Source organism: Leptonotus elevatus, chromosome 1 (genome assembly GCF_054856555.1).
Source record: "Leptonotus elevatus isolate MCC_2025b chromosome 1, RoL_Lele_1.0, whole genome shotgun sequence".
Classification (NCBI taxonomy): domain Eukaryota; kingdom Metazoa; phylum Chordata; class Actinopteri; order Syngnathiformes; family Syngnathidae; genus Leptonotus; species Leptonotus elevatus.
Window position 1 is genome coordinate 29,918,325 of NC_141239.1, and position 16,488 is coordinate 29,934,812.

General features: G+C 40.6%; 3 protein-coding genes across 4 annotated transcripts; 1 reads left to right on the forward strand and 2 right to left on the reverse strand.

The window, feature by feature from the left end:
- Positions 1 to 991: 991 nt before the first annotated feature.
- rcvrna (recoverin a) lies at positions 992 to 3,718 on the reverse strand. 2 transcript variants are annotated; one of them, XM_086090464.1, is made up of 3 exons: positions 3,252 to 3,718; positions 2,539 to 2,619; positions 992 to 2,443 (listed from the first exon to the last, which is right to left on the reverse strand). In XM_086090464.1, exons 1-3 carry the CDS (start codon positions 3,630 to 3,632, stop codon positions 2,408 to 2,410), a joined length of 498 nt encoding a protein of 165 aa, XP_085946590.1. In that variant the 5' UTR covers positions 3,633 to 3,718; the 3' UTR covers positions 992 to 2,407. The 2 variants fall into 2 exon arrangements, with proteins under 2 accessions (XP_085946590.1, XP_085946582.1); XM_086090456.1 differs by having other exon boundaries at positions 2,508 to 2,619; positions 3,252 to 3,713.
- A 2,251-nt stretch (positions 3,719 to 5,969) lies between these two features.
- LOC147181611 (germ cell-specific gene 1-like protein) lies at positions 5,970 to 14,455 on the forward strand. The gene is made up of 5 exons (XM_086074972.1): positions 5,970 to 6,486; positions 8,714 to 8,761; positions 9,111 to 9,263; positions 10,885 to 10,996; positions 11,541 to 14,455. Exons 1-5 carry the CDS (start codon positions 6,183 to 6,185, stop codon positions 11,827 to 11,829), a joined length of 906 nt encoding a protein of 301 aa, XP_085931098.1. The 5' UTR covers positions 5,970 to 6,182; the 3' UTR covers positions 11,830 to 14,455.
- A 532-nt stretch (positions 14,456 to 14,987) lies between these two features.
- Positions 14,988 to 16,385, reverse strand: LOC147181612 (protein NATD1-like). The gene is made up of 3 exons (XM_086074973.1): positions 16,199 to 16,385; positions 15,432 to 15,550; positions 14,988 to 15,322 (listed from the first exon to the last, which is right to left on the reverse strand). The coding sequence occupies exons 1-3, from the start codon at positions 16,350 to 16,352 to the stop codon at positions 15,206 to 15,208; spliced, it is 390 nt and encodes a 129-aa protein (XP_085931099.1). The 5' UTR covers positions 16,353 to 16,385; the 3' UTR covers positions 14,988 to 15,205.
- Between the last annotated feature and the right edge of the window lie 103 nt (positions 16,386 to 16,488).

Consider the following 16,488-nt stretch of genomic DNA (forward strand, 5'->3'; position numbering starts at 1 on the left):
GTCTAAATTTGAACATTGTCAGAAAAAGAGACGAAAGGTAAATGAAAAAGTTTTAAAAGTTAGCTTAAAATGTCCAACAAGTGATAATAAAATGTCCAAAAAGGAAGAAGAAAAGCAAAAAATTACAATAAAATGTCCATGAAATTGCCGAAAATGTCAGAATTGAATAATAAAAAAGGAAATGTTCAAAAATCTATTTTAAAAAAAGAGAGAAAACATCCAAGAAGTCACTATAAAATGTCCATAAACAAAAGAAGAATTTCTGAAAACTACCATAAAATATCCACAAAATTGCCAAAAATGTCAGAAAATTGATAGCGAAAAAGGCAGAAAAAAGTACAAGTAAAGCCAGAAAATGTCCAAAAAAGAAGAGAGGAAGAAAATTTATGTCCATAAAAGTGCCAAAAATGTCAGAAAAGTCTATAAATGTATGAAAATGAAAGATGAAAAATCACCTGAAAATAAAATACAAAAAGACAAAAAAGAAATTGAATCTCTATGAATTGTATATTGCATATTTTTCTGTTAACGTGCAGCTTTAATTAGCTCGTGGGTTCTCATTAGACTTATTAACACTAGCACACAGTTTCGTTCATCACAATATTAAAATGTTTTGCGGCTCCAGACAGATTTTTTTTGTTATTTATTTTTGCCCAAAATGGCTCTTTTGACAGTTGCTGACCCCTGGACTAGAGGGGGCACGTGTAGCACAATTTGAGAACCACTGAATTGAATCCCCTCCTTTAGGTTGTATTTGGAATTACTCTTAAATAATTTCTTCTGCTATAATAAACCTACAACAGTGACTCAGAAACCAAATCGTTGGCCTCTGAAATTTTTGCCACTAACAATAGGTATACTTGCCCACGGGGCTAAGGGTGCAACAGGAGGCCAAAAATCACAGTTTGGCTATGTACGTTAGTTTTAAGTCGACAGTTCAGTTTCAAATTTGATACAGTAATGTCACAAAATGCAAAAGAAAAAAACCTGCTTGACTTTAGTGTAAACAGAAACATTTAATAGCATTCAAAACTAAACATCGACAGATTGAGTCTTCTCATTTTAAGAAAGAGCATCATCAATACATGTCTTCTTTTTACAAAATGAGGAACGTCGTATACTTGTTGTTGTTGTTGTTGTTGTTGTTGTTTTTTGCCGTTTTGCAGCCAAGGAACTATGTTGAACTGAATTCCATACTACTCATACGATCTGGACAAAACCATACACAAAACAAAACACTGCACAGTTTTTGGTATTTTTATTATTTTTCATTTTGTGCAAGCACATGCTCTAAAAAGAAAATATTTTGATGTGTAAGTTTTATATTGTCAGTAGTTTTAAAGAATAAAACAAAGCTTTTCAATTTTACTTTTTTCAAAGCCATAAATACAACGTGTGGTAAAACTATTTTCCAAATTATTCTTTATATGGTCTTTCTTTGTCATGGTCAGTGAAAAACGAGGGTTCGCTGTAAACTATTTGACCTGTATTAATGTTGTTTGCTGACAAAGATTGTCCCAAAATGCAACTCAATGTGCTTGGGTTAAAGGCGCAGTTAACGTGATTGGATTGTTAATTGGGTCAGTTGGCATCGACCTTCAGCTCGTGGTTAACACGCTTAACCTGAGCCTCTACCAACCCCCCTACATCCCAGGTTCCTCCTGCACTTAATCAACAGTGTGTGTAAACACATTCAAACAGCTTAGCGTTAGCGTGCTGCTAATTATTCTTATTATTGCTGCACTCCAGACCTGCCGGGGCAGCACAGAAGCGAGAACCCAAGGCGACGCTAACTTCCTTAGCATGAGCTAACAGCATGCCTTGAGCTCAATTCATTTACGCTTTTTTTCTTTTTTTACAATCATTCACTCATTTCTTACTCGCTCGTCATCAGTAGCCTATAGCTTACATCAATTTTATATAGTGATTTCTACATAATGAAGACTAAAAGTCCATATAAAATTAGTGTGTGAAATGAGTGAACGATTCCAAACAAAGTTGCTGCGTTCGGAATCATTCACTCATTCCCTAATCAGCATCAAGGTGTTTTTTTTTTTTATATCTACTTGACTTACTGTATCAGTCAAATGCTGTTTTGTCTGAATGAAAGTCTTCAACTCCCTTCAACATAGTTCCTTGAGCCCAAGATGCCACCAGACGGAGCTAAAATGAGTAATTGAGGATAGGTTGCTTCTTGAATGCCAAACCACATATTGATGACATTCTTGATTAGTGTTTGTCCAAAATGAGTTGTTGAAAGACACTTCCTGTGTGGTCGCCATGGCAAAAAAGAAAAAGGAAAAAAAAGAGTCTGCTCACTGACACTACTGTTTCTTCTCCTTCAGTTTGTCTTTAATCTTCTGAGGTTCGTCATATTGGATGAGGCGCAAGATGTCCTTATTGTCCATCACGCCCTGGATGAACTCACCCTCCGAGATTTTCTCTGACAAAAAAAAGAAACAGTATATAAATCTAAAAACCAATATGTCTTGTTGGTGGTGAATTACCATTCTCCTTTTTCCCGAAGAAGCACCAGACCTTCTCCGCTCTCTTCTCTGGCGTATTCTCGTCTTCGGAAAGGTTCTCCTGGACCTCTGCTGGGATCATGTTGAAGATGGACTGCATGGAAGTAACATGTCACTTGCTTTTTTTGAACACTTAGATCAGGGGTAGGCAACCTTGATCCTCGAGGGCCGCATTCCTGCGTGTTTTAGATGTCTCCCTCCTCCAACACAGGTGGTGATCGTTATCAGGCTTCCCCAGAGTTTGCTGATGAGTTGATCATTTGAACCACCAGCGTTGGAGGAGGGAGACATCTAAAACACGCATGACTGCGGCTCTTGAGGAAGAGGGTTGTCTACGCCTGACCTCGATCAACAAGTAGTAATAGCAGAACCATTGAAGGATCTACATCAGGATTTTGTTCTGTGGCGCTCGTGGGGTACAATATAGAACTTACTGAATTGTCCTCAAGAGGTTCGTAAGACACAAGTGTGACTTATGAAGATACACTCACGAGATGCGAAATGCGCAGATGTGACCAAAAATATGTACTGTAAGTTGCGGGTGTGATTTACCAAGTTGCACTCACAAGGTACATAAGGCACAGATGCCACTTAATGACCATTTAGTATTTATGTCCACAAGTCTATTAATGACTAAGTAGGTGTAGTTGAACCTTTGAAGATTCTTCGGACTTTCTTTAGTCATTCTGCTAACAAGATGTCAGGTGGCATTGAAGTTGTTCGTACCCTGACGATCTCCAGGATCTCGTTCTTGCTGATGGTGCCGTTGCCATCCACGTCATAGAGTGCAAAGGCCCACTCCAGCTTCTGGCGGGTCTTCCCACCTGAGGTCAGGTGAAGTGCCACGATGTACTCCTTAAAATCCAGGGTGCCGTCGGCATTGGTGTCAAAGCTCCGGAAGACATGGCGGGCGTAGGCGGTCGGGTCGGCATCCGGGAAGAAACTGGCATAAATGCCTTCAAACTGCTCCTTGCTAATTTTCCCGCCGGGACATTCTTGCAGGAAGGACTGATACCAAGTGCACAGCTCAGCCTCTGAGTACTTGGTGTTGGATTTCAGCTCGTCCAGGAGTTCCTTGGACAGCGTGCTGCTCTTGGTGTTCCCCATTGCTGCGTATTCTTGGCTCGTGTTCACACTGGCCTGCTTTCAAGGTAGCAGAGCAGATTATGGTCATGGTAGCCTAAATCCAGACAGCTCCGTGTCAGATTTAGAAGGTGGACACGTCACTGCGCTATGACACCTTCGTAAAGATACCGGGGTGTTAGTGGAGGATTAAAACACAGCAGGTGCTAAACACCTGCTAGGCTTTGGAGACTCATTGGAGAAACAACAAACCACTGCAGAACTAAAGAACCAGAAAATACTGTACTCTAGACTTCACACTTCCTTTGTGGATTTAAGGGGTGTTGGAGGTCAGCACAGTGGGGTAAATGCTAGCACCTCTGTCTCACAGTTCTGATCTTTGTCATTTGAATTGGAGCTCCAGCCTCCGCGATCTCGAGTGGGTTTTTTCTGGGTAAATCGCGTAACTGAAGACTCTAAGTGCTCCTGAATGATAATGTGAAATGATTGTTGGTATTCCTTCCACTTAGCTGATGACCAGCTCTGGTCACATCTAACCTAAATGAGGATAAGAACCAAAATTAATAGATGGATGGATTATTTGGAAGTTCATGGTCCAGTCTGTTTCACAAATGAAAGCTTCTGCACCATGGGTTTGACTCAGTTCTAGTCGTTCTCTCCAGCCAGCAGGTCCACATATGACATTAAACCTGAGCTTGCCCATCTCATTTGAACCTCCTCGAGGTTCTCGCTCTCCTCAAAAGTAAATAGAAGTGCTAGTGCCCTGTTGTGGCCGCCTCGATACTGATGAATGGTCACCAGGACCCTGCCCTCAAGTGCTCCTGGTCCTTTTTCTTTCATCTACAACCTCTTTCACACAGAGCAGGCTTCCCCAGTCCTGCTCCTCGAGGGCCGCAGGTTTTAGATGTTTCTGTCCTCCAACACACCTGATTCTAAAAATTAGGATTGTTATCAGGCTTCTGCAGAGCTTGCTGATGATCTGATTATACGGCCCCCGGGGACCAGGATTGGGGAAGCCTGACAGAGTTTCTGGTAGATGGTGATCAAGAGCTGTAGTAAATCCAATTTTTTTTTTTAGGAAGCACCTGTGATTTCACACAAAACATAGACTATTAAAATTGTTTAGAGTTTAGTCTATGTGTGTTGGCCTCCTCTCTGACGGCACATGAACTTCCCCCTACAATCGGTGGTTTGTTCCTTAACGCGAACACAAAGAGAAGAGATTATGTGGAGAAGTAAGTCTCAAACTAGATTAGCAGACCATCTGCTGGTGTCAAGTTAATTAGGGAATGAGTTGATTATACTGACAACAACTAATTAACTGTTTTATCATTAGTACTTAATTAATTAACTCTTAATAAACATAGGAATGCAGCAAAAAAATGCTTTTGTCTGCCAGTCCAGATAAATCTTTGTTTCTTTGTTGAAATGATAATAAGACGGTTGTCGGAGTGGATGGATGATAAAAAACAAAAAAACAACCTCCATCTTTGAAATTGTTTTTTGTGCAGTGTAATCCTACTTGTTCATCCTGCCTACTTTCACCAAACCAGATTAATTTAATCTTTAGACGTCCAAATGCCATCATGTACTTTTTACGTAATCACATTACGCTCCGATTCTTTTGTCAGAAAATGAGAGTCCAGTGACAGGTGGACGCTGCTTGTCGAATATACTCTGACGTAAACGGACATTAAGTTTAACCACCTGAACTCATTTCGCCTTCCTTCAGTCAAAGCACGAACATTCGCTGGCAATGTTGTCATAGAAATATAAGTAGAGTCCAAGTTAGCCTGGGTCAAAGACACCTTGACAATGGATCCACATCAAGTCAAAATGAGGCAAAATGATGCTAGTGAAGCTACTAATAGTGGAGTGCTCAATGTTAACTAGTAGAATTTGATCGTCAAGGGCCAGAGTCCATATCATCAGCTCATCAGCAAGATCTGAAGCCTGATAATGATCCTGATCTTGAGAATCAGGCGTGTTGAATGGCAGAATTAAGGATTGGGGAAGCCTGAATAAACACTCAAACATCTTGCCATACATTTCCCAGTTTAGAGTCACCCTGGACTGGTCACCAGTCAATAGCAGGGTACATAAAGACAAACAATGGACTGGTCGCCAGCTAGTAGGGTTGAACAAATGATCAATCTGCGTAAAAAAAATGGATGGTTGATGTGGGGGGTTTCCATGTTTAGGTCTAAAGCGATTGGTTGATCTTGTGGCTGCTGGCAGGCAGCGTGTAAGAACCTTGCTGTGGATTATAATGTCAGATGGCTGTAATCTGTCCTTTATGAATATGCTGAAAGGAAGACTATCAAATAATTTGCCATTTGTGACGGACGATACGGCGGGCAAGGGGAGGAGCGACGTCGAGGCGGCAAGGGCAGGACGACGGGATGAATCCCTAAAGGAAGCTCGGAAACAGTGGCGGCTCGCATTTCTTGACGGCCGCGGAGCCTCCACGCTGACGAGATTATGAAGATTTGACGCATCTGCCGGGAGGCGAAAGACAGTGGCCGTGCGTCAAAAAACGGGATTAGTCCCCCTTGTCGGTTTCCGGCCTGGACCATGAGGCTGGAGCGGGGACGGCGGGCTTCTCTTGCGTTGACCCTCAACTTCGTGGCGTTCGTCTTCGCCCTGTCTGCCATCACCACCAGCTACTGGTGTGAGGGCACCCGGAAGGTGGCCAAGCCCTTCTGCACCGGGCCGCCAGTCAAGGTCAAGCAGTTCTTCTGCATCCGCTTCAACAGCACCAACATCAACGACAGCCGCCTGGTGCAGTACATCTTTGAGACCGGAGAAGAAAAGTTCTTGCTCAAAAAGTTCCATACCGGGATCTTTTTCTCCTGCGAACAGGCCGCCGACATGAACGGTAAGAAGGCGGGATTCAGGGGAACCTGCGGACCCAGGGGAATTGCCACACCTGAAACAAGACAGAAGTCATTAGAGAGAGAGAGTAGACGAGGAACTGGTTGTGATCCTGAGCTTTTGTCTCATCTAGCACTTTTTTGTCATCCCGTCTGGTATTTCAACTATGTTGTAGGTGTGGAGGTCTCCAGTCTGGTTTTCAAACACTGTTAGTATGATGCCAGGACGTGATACTTGAATATAACTATAGGACTAGTTACTGCTAGGTTGTGAGTGTAGAACTAGTTACTGGACTGACTTTTGGACGAGTCACTGGAGTGTAACTTAAGGACAAGCAATTATATTGTGATATAGAACTAGTTATTAGACTGTCTTTGGGACTTCTTACTAGGCTATGTATTTTTTTAACTAATTATTACACAATAACATTAGGACTAGTTACTGGACTACAACTTTAGGACTAGTCACTAGACTATGACTTTAACATGAGTTACTACACTATGAATTTAAGTCTAGTTACTGGACTATGACTAGGATGAGGTATTTGAGTTACTTTAGGACTAGTCACAAGATTATGACTTTAGGATGAGTTACTAGACTATGATTTAAGGACTTGTTACTACACTGTGACTTCACCGTGGCTCAGGGTGTAGGGACGGTCGTTCAGTAACCAGAAGGTCGGCTGTTCCATCCCCGCTCTCCCCAAGTCATGTGTCGTTGTGTCCTTGGGCAAGGCACTTCACACACATTGCCTCCAGTGCTACTCACACTGGTGTATGGAAGGTGCGAATCTTTGGAGGTGGTCGGAGGGGCCGTAGGCGCACACTGACAGCCACGCTTTCGTCAGCCTTCCCCAGTGTGAATGTTTGAGTGCATGAATAATGTACCCATTCCACAGTAAAGCGTCTTTGAGTGTCAAGAAAAGCGCTATGTAAATCTGATGCATTATTATTAATTACTAGACTCTGAAATTAAGACTAGGAGCGAATACAGTAGCAGGTTATTTTTCTTCTCAAGGGTTTTGAGTAGGAGTGTGACGATATATCGATATCGTGATAAATCGTGATACTTTGTCTCCCGATAGATTATCGATACGCCTACGCAAGTATCGCAATATTTGTAGTTAATATACAGCCACTATAACGGCTCCAATGTTCATTACTTATTGAGCAATTACTTAGCAGCCCGCTAGGGGGAGCGCCTCATAAGAGTGGCGGGGAAATGTATGGAAGTCTTCAGGCGAAGAAGACTCATGAGCTTACTTTTACTTGTGTAAGACATTTATTATCTGTACAGCTACTGACTCAGTTTTGCATACTTAACATTTTAAAACATATTTTATGGTTTGACTTTTTGAAGCACACAATTTCTGAGGAATATTAATATTGATTTAATTGGATTTAATATTTAAGTAATTTTATTTATTTACTTTTGCAATGTTACACAAAGAAATCGTCACCGTTTATAAAATGAAACAATTCACTATGTAAATGACTGACATGATAATAGTGTTTAAGAAAGACACAAATTTGTCTCTGTTAAGACATTTGTATTTATAAAAATAAATAAATAAAGACACCAGTTTTAATATTTTGTTTCAGTTATGGTACAAAAATAAACTATTTTCTCATTGAAAAAACATCAATTTATGTCTTGAGTAGTTTTATCGTAGATTATCGTGGATTTATTACCTGACCAATATATCGCTAATCGCAGTATAGTCAAATCGTGAGATAATCGTTATTGTGAGCCTTAAATCGCATGTCGTATCGTATGGTGAGGTACCCAGAGGTTCCCACCCCATGAAGTCACCCTCAACCTGAGCTAGTGCTTACATAACATTTAAGGCAAAGGAGGCCCTTGGAGAACCACGTTTTTTGATGTATGCGCTTCAAGGTTGCAAATGTGTGTAATGAACTTGTTTGCCGGCCAACGGAACAATACGTTGCCACGTGGTGCCAGAAGACACATTCAGTTAGCTGTACCTACTTTTTGCTTTTAATTATTTTATATTTACTTTCATACAAATATCTATAATTATGACTTTTTGACCGCATTATCGTAGGTTAGTGATATAGACCACGTTGAATTCTCACTTGACCACAAATATGGATTACGGATCTTTGTTGTAAAACACGAACCCACGTACCCATAGACAACTACACTTTATTTTGTTGTCTCACTAAAAATGTTGTGCATAAAAAGTTGTAATTGTTGTAATTCAATTGCAGGCTTTGAATGTCGGGACTTCTGGGAGATCGCACCGGAACACGAAAGAGGTCGGTACACTTTTATTTTTATTTTTTATTTTTTATTTTTTTACAACAATTGATGAAAAATTGTCCAAAAAACTTTACTGGTCCAACAATTATCATTTATTTACTACAAATAATGTATCTTTGTTCATCTATCTATGTTAATGATGTATAGTGACAGGCAGAGCAATTCAATGCTGTTCCACTAGATGGCAAAAGGTACATAATCAAGTACCACTTAAAAAGGACTGTTTGGAGTGACTTTGTGTCTTTAACCATCATCAGCATGGTTGCTTATCTGATATTTTTCTGAATTGTGGGAGCTCCTTCTTATTTTTTTGTCTCATGATGATTTCATGCTGTGTGTGCACAGGGGTGCTGTGGCTGTGCATCGTGGCCGAGACCTTGTACTTAACGCTGCTGTTTGCGGGCGGCGCCCTGATGACCTTGGAGCAGTGTGCTTGCTTCAGTGTCATGAACAAACTCAAGCTGAGTGCCTTCGCTGCCTTGTGCACCGCACTGTCAGGTGAGGAATGGAAGCTCCTTGGGGGAGGTAATGAAAAGTAGCGACATTACGAGACTATTTATATTTCAGACTAGTAATGAGACTTTGAGTTTGGGACAAGCTAACCATACTTTTGACTTTAGGACTAGTTGCAAAAGTAGAACTTTAGGACTACTTACGAGCCAATGACTTTCATACTTGTTACTATAGACTACGACTTCAGGAGTGGACTAGTTGCAAGACTACAAGATTAGTTAATGGGCAAAAAACTATGACTTTAAGACTAGTGACAAGAGTATGACTTTAGGTCAAGTTACTAGCTTGTGACTATAAGACTTGTTACTACACTATGACTTTTTGAGTTGTTTCGCAAGTTTGACTTTAGACTAATTACTTGCCAATGACTTTAAGGCTTACTAGACTATGACTTCAGGACTAGTTACAAGACTATAACTTTAGGACTAGTTATTGGACAATGACTTTAGAAGTACAGTACTTGCAAATCAATGACTTAAAGACTAGATAGAGTCTAGCTTTAGGACTGGTTACTAGACTATGAAACTTATTACTCAAGTATGACTTTCAGACTCTTCACTAGACTCTTCACTAGTCCATGACTTCACGACTAGGTACAAGGCTATGTTTTGTAGCTACTTTATGAGACTGTGGCTTTGTGACTATTTTCTAAACTATGACTTCAGGACTAGTCACTGGCGTATGACTTCAGGACTAGTTATTGACTGACTTTCAGCCTAGATACAAGGCTATGACTTTCGTGGTAGTTATTGACTGACTTTCTGACTCGTTACTCGATTGTGGCTCTCAGACTCGTTACTCGAGTATAACTTTCGGATTCGTTACTTGAGTATGACTTTTGGACTAGATACTAGATGAAGACACCGGCTGACTTGCTGAGGATTTGCTTGCCGGTTTGTGCGATAATCCGATTGGAGGCGGGCAGCTCTTTTTGGGCCGTGACCAAGACCTGCCCAGAGGAGAGACACCCCCACGCTGCCCCCCGCCCCTCCCTGCTGCACTGTTGTTAATCCTCCAGTAAAGCTGCTGTGAGGCAGACCTCCATATGAGAGGAAAGGCCAGCTGAGTTCCACTGGGAGGCCGAGACCGCCAGACCACTCTGAGGTTCAGCGGTGCTCACTCCAAAACAGACAAAATTACGAAAATGATTTTATTCTCTGGTGTGTTCACTTTGAAACTAAATATTATGTAATTGCCTTATTTGAGTTACAACCACCCATCCATTTCTATACAAGAGTGTCTATCCCAGTTTTCTATGGGCGAGAAGCAGGGTTCGGATTAGTGACTGATTGCCAGTCACTGTCTGGGGACAGATAGACAAACAACAGACCAGTGACCAGTCAGTGACAGGACACACGTAGGCAAACAACATATTGGTCGCCAGTCAATGTACCCGTAGACATACAGTGGGCTGGCCTCCAGTCAGCGTCAGGGCCCATGTAGACAAACATTTTACTGCTTACCAGTCAGTGTCGTTTCAAATGTCTCTGGTATGGACGTAGCTTTCATTCAAATTCGCCGATTAGCTTGCTACGTCCAACATTACCGGGGATACTCAAATCCCTGAGAAAATCTTTTGTTGTAGTCACTTCCTCTCTTGTTTCAGGCCTTTGTGGGATGGTGGCCCATATGATGTTCACCACCATTTTCCAGCTGGCTGTGGCCATGGGTCCAGAAGATTGGAGGCCCAAGTCGTGGGACTACAGCTGGTCTTATGTGTAAGACAACTCAAGTTCTTTTGTGTGGCGTTGTGTTCTTGTGTAGCTTACCTTAATGGTAGCATCAGCTGCATATATGATTGCTAACGTCTACTGTACAGCGAACCCCCACCCATAGTCACCTTTTTCAAAATAAAAAGATCTCGAAGCCATTTAGTTTTAAGGCAAGTGTTGAAATGATATTAAATTGTTTTAGTATCCTAATTTGAGAGTTATTTGGGTTAGAATGATAGCTAATGCTAATAGCCTCATGCGAAGGTGGCTTATGTTGAATAGTTTAACTACTAAATACAGTAGCTTAAGCATTCATGATTGTATACATGCTAGATTGATTGTGCTGATACTTTGATGATTATTCTTTGTATTGTTACAGACCACAGAAACTAAATCAATCCAACCATTTTAACACGGAAATCGTACAACCCTCAAGATCCTCTCCATTTTAAGTGCATCACCCTCATCTTGTATCATCAATAGGCAATTACAACCCAAGAATTCAGAGCTAGCCTCAATATCGCTAACCTGTCCTTTGCCCTCCTTTCAGCCTAGCGTGGGGGTCGTTCGGCACCTGCATGGGTTCGGCGGTGACGGCGCTCAACCGATACACTAAGACCATCATCGAGTTCAAGTTCAAGCGAAGGAACATCGAGAAGAGTCTGCTTGTCAAGCAGAAGCTGCTGGAGCTGGACCTCCCCGATCACATGTGGTACTTGACGGCCGACGCAGAGGCGCCGCTAGAACTGCCGCTAAACGGCCACAAGCCGCCCACGGGGGCCACATACGCCCTGGAAGTGGACCACGTTGTTGAGACGCAAAGTGAAGCCTACTGCTAGAAACAGAGGTGGGAGGACTCAGACTTAAGTCGACAACTTTAGGACTTGCTTTAGGAACACTACTCGAGCGCCAATTTTTACGTCATTGCTTTGCATGATTACAGCGTATTGGATCAACATCAGCTGGTGGACCTTCTGCAATAAATATGGACAAATAGACCATTATAATAACATGAAATTGTTTTAAAATTAGTGCATTTTACAAATTGAATCCTAACGAAGCACTTTGCATCCATCCGTGTTGTGATGTGTTGTTTTTGTAATTATATTAAAGATATTTTCACGCCACAGCTCGTGAATTTGAATCGTCCTGAATATCAAATAATTCCGCTGAAACTTAAAATATTTGTTATGTAATGGTGCAATATAGAGAATAATTAGCTTATGTGTTGTTTTGTGCCTGGGCCAAAACCCTGTCTAATATAAAAGTAGTGCTTTGGTGTCGATTTGGTGACATCTTGGTGTCAAGAAATTATGATGAAGCATTTTTAGAAGTTTCCTTTAGTCAAAAGTAGCTCTTTACTGCCGTCTTGTGGTATCTTGGTGCCAATAAGCTTTTCTGAAGTGAGTTCAGTAGTTACATTTAGACTAAAGTAGTGCTTTGTCACCTTCATGAAAGGATAAAAAGCCACTTGTATGCTATGACACTGAGTGCAGAGGCCAAATCATGAAACATGGAGGGAGCGTTGAAGATGATTACATTTGAATTCAGCGATTACTTTCCCTTCAAATCGTGAAAAGGAGAATGGCAACATGCAAGATAAACAACCAAATCTGAGCCTGTTTTGGATTCATTAAAAAAAAAACTGCTATTTCTGGGACAAGTTGAAGGTTTGGACTTGATTTATGACTTCGACACAGTGATGACTTCCTCCCACCTGTAGCTGACCCGGTGGCCCACTGGAACACTTTTTGATGGGCGGCTTTCCTCGACCCCAGTTGACTGTTGGATTTAAAAATCCAATACAGGGAAATATTTGAGTGTGTGTGTGTATGTGTGTATATCCTTGTGAGAATAATGTAACCCGCTCGGCTTTGAGGCAACATGCATCTCATCAAATCTTGCCCATGTGATCATGTGATCGCGTAAGAGGCGGGAGGAGGAAAGGCCAGCGGTGTCTTCATGCTCAGCTCCAGCATGCTGCTTCTTTCACCTCGCTTGCTGCACAAGACTATGCGGCTACATCCACATGTGCTAGACAGCGATGATGATGATGATGATGATGATGATGATGATGATGTTGATGATGATGATGATGATGATGATGATGATGATGATGATGATGATGATGATGATGATGATGATGGACGTTGAGACTGAATAACGTTTTAAGGGAACGACAACATGCTGCCTCTTACACTGAAGATGATTTTCCAGTTCATTCTGCAGCTAAAATGTCAAAGATAACACATGAAGGACAATGTGACATCATGTGCATAATACAAGAAATATGATTGCTGCTCATAATTTCTATTTTTGTTCTTGTATTATGCAGAGCGTTCACTTTCTAGAACAGGGATGGGCAAACTTTTGAGACAGACGCCACATTTGTTTGTTTTTTAAAGATTCAGATGCCTCAGGTGTTTTAATATTAATTAATTAATATTTTTTTTTAAAAACTTATGCTCAGTCTACATGTGTGGGTGTTCTTTGTTACATATTATTGACCCATCTTAAGCGTTGAAAATGGCTTGCTGCCTCTGATGATGTAATGTTAATGGAATTATGGAATTAACAAACATACCTTTTGGGATCCCCTGAAAAGAGATTGGATATTTTGGAGGTACAATGTTTTGGTCTGAGGCCAACAAATGTAAAATAGATTTTTTTTACCAATGAATTAATTCATGCTTATTTAAAGTGGGCTATTATAATTCACTGAAAAATGTTTTATTTCAAAGTTTATTTTACATTTTATTTTTATTTTAAAGCCCATGACAAATTATCAAGCCTCTTATCTAATTAAAAAAAAATATAGCATGCATATTTAAAATTATTTTGCTAATATTAATTATATTTATAATAATAAATTCACATTTAATTTATATTTGTAAAAAGGAAGAAAAAATATTTACAATTTTTTCGTGTTGTTCCGATACCGTTTTTTGGCCCCCGATACCGATTCCAATACCCAGCTTTGTAGTATCGGCCGTCCTGGTATCGGTTCAAAGCATTCAAGGGCCGATAGTATATTTTAGCTCGGCTTGCGGGGAACATGTCACACATCAGTGAATGTTGTGCATGAGCAAGACACAAGAGGCTGCATCCAAAATCCTATATTAGCGTCAGAATTAATCGTACTTGTTAGTACTCACCGATACCACTGTTGTAATGCAGTATCTGGGCCTCTGCCGATACCAGTATCGGTATCGGAACAACACTACTATTCTCTCAACTTTCCGATTTACAATAAATCCATTACTTACATGACATGAATAGTAAGTAAAAATGAACAAATACATTTTAATGATAACATTTTGCAAAAACAAAAAATAGTGCATTTTCGATATTATAAATGCAATTTGGCCATACTTGGCTCATCCCTGATCTAGAATTTGATGTATGTAAGTCACAGGTTGATTGTGCACACTTTGTCACTAATGATCAAGATGGCAACACATACAATAAACCAGCCATGCATTTTCCACAGTTTAGTAGTCTGTTGCTTCAGTTCATCCGCTGACTGGTCGCCAGCCATTCATAGTTCCATGAAGGGTACATTTATTTGAAATGTGTTTTCAATATTAATAACATAGAAGTACAAACATCTCAAACAACAGAAATGTATATGAAGTACTTCCGTTGAGTTTGCAAAGTAGTAGCAGCAGGTTCTGCTTGTTACTCACTGGTAAGTCTGATTATAGTCTCAAATATAACAAACTCCTGCATCTTTCAGTTCAAACAAAATGTGGTCTTCTAAAAACTATATTTAGTAAATAAGTTGTGATCGTTACTAACAACATAATGGTCACCGTCCTGCAACCCGTGGACATGAATTGACCTCAAGGTGGCCTTGACACAATGGCAGATTTCATTTGACCTGACAGCAATGAGCTGGAATCTGATTGGATGAAAGCACAAACCTGCACCGGAAGGAGCTTAACAACAGGGAAATACATTGAAAAGTAGATAGATAATATCAATAAAATAACTATGAAACGATGAACATCAACATTTATTAAAATAATGCATTACACAACACTGTTCTGGGATTTTGTGAAAATGTATACACATGAAAAATACATTGTAGAAAGACAATCAATAAATCTAATTACATATAAACAATTATGTTCTGTACATTTACTCACATATTCATCCATTCAAATAAAACTTGAATTTTCTTCCTCTGTGTCTCATGACAATTAGACCGGAGTGTCATCTGATTAGAATCTCTTTATAATCGTGACAAGGGTGTTCCTCCATGTACTTTTTGATGTACCAACAGGACACGCGAGCCTTCAGCTTCTCCTCCAGCACAAAGTCAATGGCGGCCTGTCAACAAAAATAGAAGTTCTTTCTTATACTTTCATGATTCCTTCGTGTTTCTCCGTCAATTAAAATGGAAACTTCTGTTAGTGACTACTGAGTGAGGCTGCGTGACCTTTGACAGCAGCGCAGCCACTCCTTGACCCCTACAAGCCTCCGGGACAAAGGTGGACACGAGATCCACCTCGTCGGCCGCCGTGAATCTGTAGATGAGTATCGCATTCTCGCTGACTCCTGAGGTCAAAGTGCACATCAAGACAACAAAAGACCATGAATAAATGCATTAAAAGTTCAATAACTAGTTTGAACAAATAAAGTTTCTCAAGTAACATGTTCATGAGCAGATTTTACGTGCTTATTTAGACAAATAAATGTGAAAATCTGCATAATTAATAATTTGCCAAACTTATAAATGTCTCCAAATTAACCAAAGATAATTCATATCATATATATTTACTCAATGTCACTTGAAATGACTGTTTTCGTACAATCTTGTGGACGTCTGTCAAAACAGCTGTGTTTTGAGCCGAAACCACAAAAAGACCAAACCAAAGCTCTTTAAGAAAAGTGCTGGTTTCCATCCAAACATTTCCGTATCTCCTGCCATCAGATATGAGCTTATTTGGGCAAATATGTATGAAAATCTTGAACTTTGATGAATAAAGCCCAAGCCGAAATATTAAATAATGCGACACAATTATGTTTTCTAAAACGTATTCATATGAGACTCGTCCGTATTTGATTATCGCAAGGCTCATTAAATGACTGTATTCCAAATGAAAGCTTGCTCGTGATCTCACGGGAGACCTCGCAACCCGACGCCGGGCTCGCGTACTTGACCCAACCGCACAACGAAGCTTCGAACACGGCATCAGCACTTACCGGTCCCGCTGCACGTGGAAACGGTGAAGCGCCGGTTCTGCCGGTCGTGTTCCACCGTCAGCCCGCCGTTAGAACTCAGCCAGCAGGCCGTCTGATTTAAAGTCACCCTCACAGGTATTACTTCTGTGAGCCTGGATAATATTTTAAGCGACATTATTGTCGGAGATACTGGCCACCGGACGTGTAGTTCTCGAGTCACCACTAGAGGACGCCAAAAGCCAGCTAGCACACATACAATAAACAGCAAAAAAAAGACTAGTGCTTTTCTTCCACAAATACTTTATTTACTG

Bases quoted from the DNA above. Each gene is read 5' to 3' on its own strand.
- rcvrna (XM_086090456.1), bottom strand. From the start codon at position 3,632: ATGGGGAACACCAAGAGCAGCACGCTGTCCAAGGAACTCCTGGACGAG. The intron at 2,620-3,251 runs GTACGAACAACT...ACTTCCATGCAG, and splicing joins AGATCCTGGAGATCGTCAGG to TCCATCTTCAACATGATCCC. The intron at 2,444-2,507 runs GTAATTCACCAC...TTTTTTTGTCAG, and splicing joins CTTCGGGAAAAAGGAGAATG to AGAAAATCTCGGAGGGTGAG.
- LOC147181611 (XM_086074972.1), top strand. From the start codon at position 6,183: ATGAGGCTGGAGCGGGGACGGCGGGCTTCTCTTGCGTTGACCCTCAAC. The intron at 6,487-8,713 runs GTAAGAAGGCGG...ATTCAATTGCAG, and splicing joins ACAGGCCGCCGACATGAACG to GCTTTGAATGTCGGGACTTC. The intron at 9,264-10,884 runs GTGAGGAATGGA...CTCTTGTTTCAG, and splicing joins CTTGTGCACCGCACTGTCAG to GCCTTTGTGGGATGGTGGCC.
- LOC147181612 (XM_086074973.1), bottom strand. From the start codon at position 16,352: ATGTCGCTTAAAATATTATCCAGGCTCACAGAAGTAATACCTGTGAGG. The intron at 15,551-16,198 runs GTAAGTGCTGAT...CTTTGACCTCAG, and splicing joins TTCCACGTGCAGCGGGACCG to GAGTCAGCGAGAATGCGATA. The intron at 15,323-15,431 runs GTCACGCAGCCT...TTTTGTTGACAG, and splicing joins TGGCTGCGCTGCTGTCAAAG to GCCGCCATTGACTTTGTGCT.